The following is an 11,861-nucleotide window of genomic DNA, read 5'->3' on the forward strand; positions in this document are numbered from 1 at the left end:
TCGCAGTCTAACAAGTGTAGCACTATATGGCAGGAGTAATAAGCTTCAGCTACCCATCAGCAGCCTGGAGGAGGAGTTCAGGGTTTCTCGTATAAGAGAGGCCCTAGTCTAGCAAGGCTCTTGAGATTCTAGAGTAACAGCAGCAGGTTTTGAGGTGCGAACGGGAAGGAAGTGGAGAGCACAAGAGGGACTGCAGTTGGCAGAGTCTCGGCTGAGACACAAGGCAATTGTGGGCACAGTGGCAACGGGGCGAGCAGGACTGGGAGCAATCCCAAAGCCACAGTACAACAAGGCTCAGGGCAAGGCGAGACGAGAATTGTTCCTAGAGGAAGTACGAGCAGGTGTCGAGGAGGTAAGGACCAGCAGGGCGGTGAGCATGTGGCAACAAGGGGCATTGACGAGGTGGGAAGGAGCGCTGGAGAGGAAGATCACCTGGAATGACATCTGGAAGGCAGAGCCACAGCGTATTAAGTTCTTGGTCCAAGCTGTGTACGACGAGCTCCCCAGCCCAACGAACCTGCATGTTTGGGGCAAGAGTGAAGTTCCAACGTGTCCACTATGTCCTGGACGAGGGTCCCTGGAGCATACTCTGAGTGGCTGCCCATCTGCCCTTGGAGAGGGCCGATACCGTTGGCGGCACGATCAGGTCCTGAAGTGTATAGCAGAGACCATTTCACATGCAGTGGCCAACAACAAATATGTTGGCAGTCAGAGAAAAATTGCCTTCGTAAGGGCTGGTGAGCAGGCGCAAGGAAAGCAAAACTCAACCAGCTTCCTTTCATCTTCAGCAGACTGGAAGCTGCGGGTTGACCTGGCCAGGCAGCTCAAGTTCCCGGAATTTGTAACATCAACCTCGTTGAGACCCGATATGGTTTTGACATCTGCATCGTCCAAGCAAGTCCTTTTGTTGGAACTGACAGTCACATGGGAGGACCGCATGGAAGAGGCAAAAAAGCGTAAGCGGCTCAAGTACCAGGAGCTCATTGAGGACTGCCGAAGGAAGGGCTGGAAGGCTTGCTGTGAGCCTATAGAAGTAGGGTGCAGAGGCTTTGCCGCTCGACCCCTGTGTAAGATCTTTGCCAGGCTTGGAATCACAGGAGCTGCAAAAAGGAGAGCCATTAAGTCCATCACAGAAGCCGCAGAAAGAGCCTTGAGGTGGATTTGGATCAAGAGGTCCGCAAAGTGGGCCAGTGCTGCTCGGACACAAGTTGGGGCGTGATCAACCCCGGCTGGGTCACCTGAGAGAGGGTGTCTGATGTTGTGAGACCTGAAACACCCGATGATCTCAGGAAACATCACTGATGATGTGTCCCAGCGCATCCAGAGATAATACTAATGTAAACATTTCAGTGCATACCATACTGTGTATTTAATGAATAAAATGTAGAATTTTTAAATCAGAATATTAACTTTTTGAGGGGCACCCTTGTGTAGGGACTGTTGCCTTGCACTTCCAGGTCTCTGTAGGCATTGAGTTTGCATGTTTTCCCCATGCTTGGTGAGTTTTCTCCAGTTTTCTACTCTGGTTTCCTTCCACAGTCCAAAGACATGCATTAGACTAATTGTTGTTCCCAAATTGCCCATAATGTATGTGTTAGTGTGTGTATCTGTGTGTGTATCTTTGTGTGTCCTGCGATGGATTGGCACCCTGACCAGGGTGCACCTCGCTTAATGCCCCAAGTCATTTGGGATAAGATCTTGTCTAGGAAAATCTTTATATATATATATATATATATATATATATATATATATATATATATAGTATATATTGATCTGGATTGTGGGAGAAAACATTCAGGATTTAAAGCATGACCACCCAGCTTTACTCTAGCATTAGCTTAGCTATTCTTAATAACTCTGGATTGATTTAACCAAATCTTTTCTCTGATCCAATTTCAGGGTTGCCAAGTTACATTGAAAAATCCGACCCGACAAGATCATAATTTAACTATGTAGCTACTGCACATGTGACAATAAATAACTTGAATTTGACTATAATTACATAAGCCTGTACAATGTATCTATTTTCTTACCTGGAAATATGAAAAAAAATTAGATTTTTTTTTGTTTTGTGTTTTTTGAATAACAACAGAGATTTGAAAGTCAAAATGTAATGTTTATTACAAGCAATGTGCTGTATTGTTACAAATAGAATATAAAACACAGTTAAAATTTGCATTAAATGTCGAAATACACTGTCTTACACAGGCTTCTCTTGGTGGATCAGCTTATAAGTGATGTTTTTGGACGCGTCAGGAATGAATGACTTTCCACATGCAGATGACTGATATACTGTATGAACTTGTCATGAAATCCAGCATTGTAAAAGTCAGAACGTACGTTTTTTTATTAAGATGGTCTTTCACTTCTATAGTTATTTTTACTGCAGCACATTAAGTAATATTTTAACTAAAGTGAATAGGTGGCTCTCTGTCTCTGTCCTTTGACTTATGATTGTCTCCCCTTCTTGTTAATGCTGTTTGTCTATAATTGACATGGCAATGACTTAAGAATGTTTTAAACAGTAAACATTCCAGGTTTTGTCACTGATACTCTGTGATTCATGATCCCACTGTGACATTAGCTTGATAATCTCAATAAAAAGTGTTTAAGCAGCTAAATTTATAGCAGACAGGGATGACTGGCACCTTTATGTAAATAGCCCAATATCCAATACACTCCAAAACATTTGTGTTTTTTTTCTTGGACATGCCAAGGGGGTTGCATATCTTAAATTCCTCAACATACAAAATTAAAGAGATAGCAGGTTCAGAAAGCAGTTCATTCCTTTTAAAGTTAAGTAAATGAAAAAAAAAACACATGTTTATTTAAATTCATCTCCTTTATACACTGATTTTAAATGATACAGTATGTATTATCAAGTATTGACAGCCAACTCAGAAGTTGCTGCAAGGACTGTAGAACTTGAACGAACCGAAATGTCCTTCCATCACTCTGATCAAGCACAGACTCTACAGGCTTTACTACTGAAAAATGGGCTTTGTAGTATGCCTTCCGTTTCCATGTAGTGGAAAGTGGACCTTGCTCTCTGATTGCTGTTTTAACGGGTGTGACTGGCAAGAAAGGTGGCTGACTCATCTATAACAACTTTATCAACCTGCAAGCTACAGTAGTTTAATTAACAATCAGTCAATAGGACTGCCTCCTTGACACATTCGTTGAAGTCAAAGTAGTAAATGAACAAGGACAGTCTGAATAAACACAACGATAAGAATGATGACGTCCAAAATTCCTATGATCAAGTTTAAAATGCTTGAGAAGCTCAGAACGCTTGGCTTTGGAGACACCATAATTTTTGCATTTCCACATTCGGTTGCTTGCCAACAAGAATAGTGAGGTAGAGCATAGGGGAGAAGAAAGCATTAATTACAAAACTGACCCAAAATAAATTAGAATTTGGGTATGCTGGTCGACGCGATACGTTAAAATATGCCTTTAGCCACATGTGCTAGCATTATCGTTACATAAAAGTCCAGTACATGGACTAACCACCCCCCCCCCCCTCCCGAAGAAAACAAAAAACAAAAACCCTCTTCTCCGATGTGTTGGACTAATGGCACTTAGTTATTAACCTAGTTAACCCCGTGTAAGTATGTATCCAATGTTGTAAACATTAAAGCACTTTTTGTAAGTCGCTCTGAATAAGAGCGTCTGCCAAATGCCTAAATGTAAATGTAAATGTAAAGCGCAATGTGTTAATCATTAACTAAATGAGAGACCATAAACCATAAATGAGATAACTTGCGAACACAAGTTTCATAATAAATCAATGAAAATATTCATAATAATGAAGCTTTATAACAATGTTAAGTCCATACAAAGCATGCGTGTACTTTATACATGCTGGCGCCATGTATAAATGACATTTACGCTGATGGCGCTGTAAAGTATCGCGCTCCAGCATTAGCCGAAACGGTTTTTATTATACGTTTCAGTATCAATCCATCTCACCTCAAGCAGTTTACTTGTATTATTCTTATTTTATTTCCACTCGGTTTACCATTGTGATGAGGGAATCTTGTAAAGCTTCTAGCCGAGTTAGCGCCGTCAAACTAGTAATAACTGTATGTAACCGTATGTAAACAGTACAACATAATATTTTATGAAATCACATATGTATAAGGTTAATAATAAGCCCAAATGTGTGTTTAAAATTACTTACCAATTTTCTTGATTCCCGTTTCACCACGCCGAGTTCTTTCATGCGGTGTATCAAGATGGCGGAAAGGTGAACGTTGATGCGCACACACACACACCAGTTTTTCGACAGAGACTCTCGCTCACACAAGCATGCACGCACACATACAAACCTAAATTTTAAAAATGCTTCATGCTCACACACACATGGTCACAGTGTTATAGTAAACAGTATAAGCGTACACGCATGTTGACTATATGAGTGACGCACACGCATTGAGACCGAGCATGAGAGACGATTATCCACAATACTGCTCTTATTTGAAGACCTCATTAGTTTACAGAGTTAAAATTTATTTAAAATCTTTGCTCGTCTTGCAAAACACTCCGAGCAGGGTAATTGCAATCCAAGGTTAAATGTAAAGTGAAAATTGTCTGTCTGTCCCTGTCTGTGACTTTTGACTTATGATTGTGTCTCCTGTTTGCTGATGCTGTTTGTATATATTTGACATGGCAATGACTTTTAAAACTGTTTCCCTTAAAGTGCCCCTATTATGCTATTTTAAAGGTTGCTAATATTGCTTAATAAATCTCTTAAAACAGGTTTACATGTATGCAAGGTCAAAAAACACTTTAGTTTTTTCCAAAAATAGATTTCATTTTACCCCATTTTTAAATGATTCGTAAACGACTCGTGTGAAGCAGTTTGAAGATTCAATCTCTCTATACTCTATCTTGGTCAGATGGCCTGGTCCTTTATGATTGGTCTACCATTACAGCGTGTCGGAAAATGAAACGCCCATTACCATAACTTAATGGCAGCTCTGGAGACCCGTCAATACATGGAAAAGATGGCGTCGGTTTTACTGTATTAATTCGAGCTGACGATAAAACGGTTGAAGTGGCACATCGACAAGAAACTGTTTCGCAAGAATGACTAGAGGAGAACGTTTCTCAGTGGTAAGTGCAGGATATAGCGTCATTTTGACATGATGTAATGTTAATCCACATGGAAATTGTACTGTTTGTGGGCGGGCAAGTTGTTCGGGACGTAGAACGTGGGCGGTCATTATGCAAATATGTTATGTAGTAACGTGGATCCGTAACAGAGAATTATTAGAATTGCTAAAGACTCGTCACAGATTTTTAAGTGCTACTTAAGTTACGAGGTTTTTGGGAAACAGACCGTAATATTAAGATCAGTCGTAGGATCATTTATACAAACTACTTAGGCTTATGATGCTTTTGGGAAACGCAGCCCTGTGCAGTTGTGTATATAATTATGACTTACTTGTTTTAAAGTCAATGAATTTTTTATCTGTGCTGTTTCTGTAATGGTTTCACTACAGTACAAACAGGACTAGATAATGTACAATAGATGATCACAAAATTCTAAATACAATACAAATAAAAAAATATATTAAATAAATTTGGCAGTTTATGCCAATCAAAACAGGCTCAAAAGAATATAATGCAAAATGTATTTATTTATTTATTAAAACAATGAATCAATTGAGGTTAAACTTGCTTTAAAGCCTGAACCAACTTTACATAATGCGGAAAGATTTAGAGAAAATAAAATTCAAATAAAAAAAAATATATTATATTTGACTAACAGGACAGATAATCAGTGGTGCTGCATTTTCACCCTCATCATTAGGACAGGGGCTGAAGTATGGATAAAGTTTCTCAGTGAAAGTCTGACCAGTGAAAGAGTAGATATGAGACTTTGCATCAACATCATAGAAGGAGATCAGACCCTCCTCATAATCCACAAACACCCCCACCTTCTGAGGAGCCTGTTTTAAGGAGAGGGAAACACGAGGAGAGTCCAGAGCCACATATTCAGTCTTATTCCTCAGCCACACACACCAGACTCCATGATTAGGACTGACTCTAATCTCCCCTTTCCTGTTAATAGACTCTCTGGCCACTCCTAAACTCCACTTAGTCTTTCCTTTGACCTGCACCTCATAGTAAAATCTCCCTGAGGAGAATCCCTCCTTTCCCAACACACAGGGACAATAATCAAACCTCTCTGGATTATCAGAGAGATTCTGTCCCTCGTCTCCACATGTAACTTGTTTCCCATCATCAGACAGGATGAGATAAGGATTCGCTGTATCAGGATCCAGAGTCACATCCACTGAGAGACAGAAACACAGCGTACATCAGGTTTATCATTGTACAGTGTGTAACAGTGAAGAAATATATATTTAGTCATGTGATCAATAAGAGCTCACAAACCTGCATATTGTTTAATTCTCTTCAGTTCTGTTTGGAAAATAAGACAATATTTTGGATATCTTACTTTTATGAGGTAAAATCAAATATTTAATTATTATAAATCACAAAAAAATGCTGTAAAAATAAAACCTAAACACACAAGCAGTTAAAAAAAAGTTACGGTACTTCTGTTATCAGAATCTTTATGAATTTTGGCATTTAGATCAATAAATACTGACCAGTCTCATAAAGCTTCTCCATTTCCTCACTGAGAGTCTCCTGAATCTGAGACAGAGCTCTCCTCACAGTCTCCACACTCAGATGAGAGTTAATAGTGACATCAGTCCAGTCCTGGGTGTGTGGAGGGCTGCACAGTGACGGGTAAATCTACAGTACAGCAGGAGAGAGGAGAAATCCCTCAGCATGGGGACTGCTGTCCTGTCATGTGCTGCATTGCTATTGAGAAACAGAGGGACTCTGACCTGTAGGAGGTGGAGGTGATCCTCAGTGTGTGAGAGCTGCTCCAGCTCAGTGTTTCTCCTCTTTAGCTCAGTGATTTCCTGCTCCAGATCTTTAATGAACTCTTCAGCCTGCCTCTCTGCTGCTTTTTGTTTATCCTCTATCACCTTAAGCAGTTCAGCCTGTCTTCTCTCAATGCAGCTCATCAGAGCACTGAAGATCTTCACAACATCTGCTTTCTCCTTCTCTGTGGTTTTCTAACAGGAGACAAATTAAGCTAAAAATTTAATTTCATTTGATTGTATCAGGACTTCACTAATGTGTTTGTTATGAAGGAGTTATTTTGTAGGTTCTTTAAGAGACTCACATTATTGAGTTCTACAGAGTGTTTGATTTCCTCAATCTTCTTCAGACGCTCCTGGATCATCTGCTGAACTTCTGCTCGTGTATTTTCCATTTCAGTCTGAGAAAAATATAGATGATGTTCAAACCTTGGTCATTGCATTTTATTAGTTTGCAAACTTTTACTATACATTAATAAGTTACAGTCTCTTACCTTCTTCTCTTTAATCTCCTCCTCTATAGGAACAGTGTTGTGAGTTCTGTGGTCTCCCTCAGTACAGAACTGACACACACACGTCTGGTCGTCTCTACAGAACAGCTCCAGGGGTCTCTCATGTTTCTGACAGATGTAGTCCTTCAGGTTCTCCACAGGCTCCATCAGTTTGTGCTTCTTTAATGAAGACACTCTCTCATGAGGTTCCAGGTGAGTCTCACAGTAAGAGGTCATACAGGTCAGGCAGGACTTCACAGCTGGACATTTCTTTTCACAGCAGGCCTCACAGAGCACCAGAGATTGGGTGGGTTTTTCTGCAGCACTGCTGGATTTCGTCTGAACTGACTTCTTAAATGGAGCAGCGAGTCCAGAGATGAACGTATTCACACATAGCTCTGGTCTTTTAGCAAAAGATGTTTTACACACTGGACACTGACAGTGTGAACTGCTGTCCCAGAACTCTTTGAGACAGATCATACAGTAGTTGTGTCCACATGGAGTAGAGACTGGATCAGTGAACACATCCAGACAGATGGAGCACTGGAGCTGATCTTCACACAGGACACTGCTGGAGGAAGCCATGACTGACACAGGAGACATGATGGGAGTGGATTTTAGAAAACGTTCCACAGTGTAATCCTTACAATAAACACTGACACTGCATATGTATAATATTGATTACAAACAGGAATAAAATAATCAGTGTTGTGCTTTTATGGGAATATAATCAAGGATGGTGTATGTGATTATAAAAGTATAGTTACTAGTTGATTCTTTCTTTTCTATACAAGCCTGTGTTAAAGTGTTTATTTCCCTTCATACTACAGAAATGTATCAATGATTACAGATTGTAATAAATGACAAAGAATTTAGTCTTTAGTTTCATTTAAGTGTTTGTTTAAATTAAAAGCAGTTAAATTAATTTTAATTATTTAAAGTTTATTTTGTTTAAAATGATTAATGATAAATGTATTATAGGGAATATCTCACCGTAACACACACACACACACACACACACACACACACACACACACACACACACATATATATATATGACTTTTCCTGCTCACTTACAGTTTAGCTGCTGTGATTTTAGTTCCTTGAAGAAAGACTGAGAAGCTTCAAACTGGAGATTGTGTCCTGCTGAAACCTGATGAATCCTGATGAGATAACGGATTCACACTTCACTTTCGTTTCACCCGAGTGACATCATTAGGCCACGCCCCCTCATTCTAGAATATTTATTTATTACTCAGTTACACATTTTGGCCACTAGGTGGCAGCCATTCTCCAAAGAAACTACAGATAAACATTACACATCTTGTATGTCCACATTAATACAATAAGCCTTTTTAAATGTTCACTAAAACACTTACTGAGTAATTTCTCTGTTTTTATCATAAAGAAAACATTTTAATATATCTCACTTATATTAATTAACAGTTAAAATCGTTATGGTCCCACTTTGTATTAAATGTGCATAAGCTTTGTAAAGTCATGTGCAAAAGTTATTACTCCCCTTGAATCCTGTGTGTTTTTGTGTAAAAACATAAAAAAAATATCTGATCATAGCGCGTGCCTTAATATTAGGCAAATACATCTCAGATAAACAACAATAACAATTTTTTTTTCTTTTTTTTCACTGTGTCAATATTTACTTATTTGAAACCAAAAAAAAAAAAACCTAGATAGCAAAAATCATGTGGGCCAGATCCGTGTAACTGACTTGGGCCGGTGTCTTTTGGCACAATGGGCCACTACCGGCACAGATACAATTTACCAGACCAACACTAAGGCGGCTCCGGGCCTCCGGGTCAAATGTGGACCAGTTCTTGTCAAGCTCTGTTCTGGATCTGGTCCAGATTCCATATATTGTGGAATAGATTTGGGCCAGATGTCGGCTGGACTACGTTGCTGTCTGTCTAGAATTTCAAACATTTATTTTCTTAAATATACATGATTAAATATCTTAGTCTTATATTGTTTTTTTTTTCTAATTCTAACCATGTACTGATTTATACACATAAACAACTACAGTATTAAAATGCCTTCTGATCATCTAATGTCTAAGACAACAGCCACTACTTCACTGTAAACATACAAAAACAATTACACAGAGCAGATTTGACCTTGCTTTCTAACTAATACAGTTTTATACTTACTGTGCTTACATAATATTCACCAAGCTTAAATCAGTGCTACACAATAAGAAAAAGACGAATTATTACCACATAGTTGAAATGCCTCACTTCTTGAAATTTCAAAAATCTTAATAAGTCAAATAAGATCTAATTTTAGTTTAACTATTTAGTCACAAACATTTCTCCATGTTTTGTTGTTATACTTTTACTAACAAAGACGGTAGGGGAGTGACAGGATAGGGAATAACATCCAATAAATGTCCTGGGTCAGTGGTCACTAGCAGTTCTTGGTCTAGTGTTTATGTATTGTTTTTCTGTTTCAAATTAAAGTAAATTTTCAATATATTTTATACTAATGAAAGGAAAAAAAACCCTCACCTAAAAACAGTATAAGAACATTGTAAGTCATTTCATTTATTTATTCATTCATTTTTTTAACTATGGAAACTACATGAGTTGGTCCCCTGAGTCCAAACAATGTGTGTCCCAACACACCCAATCAGATAGAGCAGTCAAACGATTTGTCATCTGAAAAAAAAAAGCTGTTATTTTTCCACTAAAGCAGTGTTATGAGACAGACAATGAATAAACTGCAAATTAACATCATTGTGTCATGAAACGGGTGTTATGGCTGATGGTGTTGCCGAGGGCAGAAAGGGGCAGGGGTATAGGCGCAGAGGGGAGTTTAACAAAAAAAAGTGTATTTAATGAAACAATAACAAACCAAGCACAATGAGACAAAACCAAAAACAAACAAACAAACTTAAACTATCACACAAAGCATATTGTGAAACAGGTGCTATGACGAGACGGCGGTCCATACAAGGCGTACTGTAGGCTCTATAGTGAAACACAGGCTCTAAGACGTTGTACACATAAGCTCTGTTGTGACACAGGCTTAATGACGACACACATGACATTACCCACAAACTAAGCACAGAGAGACCGGACTAGCGACACGGAGACCAGAGACAAGACTAGGGCTAAAGATATGGCAATCAGCTAACCATGGCAACTAGCTAACTTACCAATAGCCAAACATACAATGTCCTAAACATAGAGGAAGCTAAACATACAAGAGCTTACATGCAAGGGACTACACCAACACTAGATACGCAAACAGAACTTACATAACCTTAAGACAAACACAAGACTTCACGAAACCGAATCAGCTCCACACACCCGCATCACCTGACCGAGGTGTCTTCTGGGAAACTGAGTCTGCAAACAAAAACTACAACAAACTAAACAGTACCCTCTAGTCTCGATTCCTTACACATTGGTAGTGGTATGCAGAAAAATAAAAACAAATAAATAAAACTAAGAAAACAAAAATAAAATCACACAAAAGTATTTTTTTCCAAAAGATTTCTTTACAAAAAAATAAGAGTTTAGTAGCTAAATATGTCAAATATATAAACAGTTTGATTTAGCTGACCAAGGTACCAAGGTTTACATCGGTACGCCATGTGTGTTCATGGCAGTGGCGGCTGCTAGCTTTTGAAACAGGGGAGGCTCATATTAGGCATTATGTTTTATGCGCTTTTTATGCCTTTTGTATGCCTTGTCAAAGTAACCCAGATCCCCAAAACCAACGATTGACCAAACTGTATTCTCATTCTCTGAGAAGGTTTCGTCAGGAGGCATGGCCAATAGCATGGGACTAAACTCAAATGTCAGTAGCACTGATGTCTACTTAACCCTCTGAGGTCCGGGGTGATTTTGGGGCCCTTGAGATGTTTGGACATGCTCTGATATTTGTGCTTTTTTCTGCTACTTATAATATATTATTGACCAACCTGTATTTTTCTTGTAATCAGCACAAACTGTTCTACAATAATACATGACCAAAATGAATGTATGTGTTTGCATTTTTTAGGAAAAAAATATTATGCGTGGTTAGTAAGTTTTGTGAAAATAAAAGTAGCTGAAATAGGGCCATGAAACTCATACAAAACATTTGTTCACAAGACTTTTTGAGAACTGTGCTGGTGGACTAGTGTTTTTGCTTCAAAATGATGTGAAAATGATCTTTTTTACTTGCTCACAGAAAACAATATAGTGATAAACATTTTTTTAAGTCACTTTTTGAGTGTAAAGGGTCTATGCGAGAAGGCGTGAACTATCATTACTAATGCAGTGATTCACACCTGAGAACAAAAAGGCCTGCATACTGATCTGCATAATGAGCCATCAGACAGGTATGTGACTGAGAGAGGAGAGTTACAAGAAAATATCTGAGGACAAAATAAGGTATATATTTACAGTGTTTAGGTTATTTAAGAATTATTTGACACAAGAAAACTTCAGATTTACTTGTG

General features: G+C 38.7%; 1 protein-coding gene across 1 annotated transcript; it reads right to left on the reverse strand.

Annotated features, from left to right (window-relative positions):
* Positions 1-5,692: 5,692 nt before the first annotated feature.
* On the reverse strand, positions 5,693-8,493 carry LOC128519461 (E3 ubiquitin-protein ligase TRIM39-like). Its single transcript, XM_053493234.1, has 7 exons — positions 8,474-8,493; positions 7,400-7,983; positions 7,211-7,306; positions 6,867-7,100; positions 6,624-6,771; positions 6,406-6,432; positions 5,693-6,304 (listed from the first exon to the last, which is right to left on the reverse strand). Exons 2-7 carry the CDS (start codon positions 7,979-7,981, stop codon positions 5,760-5,762), a joined length of 1,632 nt encoding a protein of 543 aa, XP_053349209.1. The 5' UTR covers positions 7,982-7,983; positions 8,474-8,493; the 3' UTR covers positions 5,693-5,759.
* Between the last annotated feature and the right edge of the window lie 3,368 nt (positions 8,494-11,861).

The sequence above is a fragment of the Clarias gariepinus genome, chromosome 1 (genome assembly GCF_024256425.1).
Source record: "Clarias gariepinus isolate MV-2021 ecotype Netherlands chromosome 1, CGAR_prim_01v2, whole genome shotgun sequence".
NCBI classification, from domain to species: Eukaryota; Metazoa; Chordata; class Actinopteri; order Siluriformes; family Clariidae; genus Clarias; species Clarias gariepinus.

Bases quoted from the DNA above. Each gene is read 5' to 3' on its own strand.
- LOC128519461 (XM_053493234.1), bottom strand. From the start codon at position 7,981: ATGGCTTCCTCCAGCAGTGTCCTGTGTGAAGATCAGCTCCAGTGCTCC. The intron at 6,772-6,866 runs GTCAGAGTCCCT...GCTGTACTGTAG, and splicing joins ATCACCTCCACCTCCTACAG to ATTTACCCGTCACTGTGCAG. The intron at 6,433-6,623 runs GTCAGTATTTAT...TTTTCCAAACAG, and splicing joins GGAGAAGCTTTATGAGACTG to AACTGAAGAGAATTAAACAA.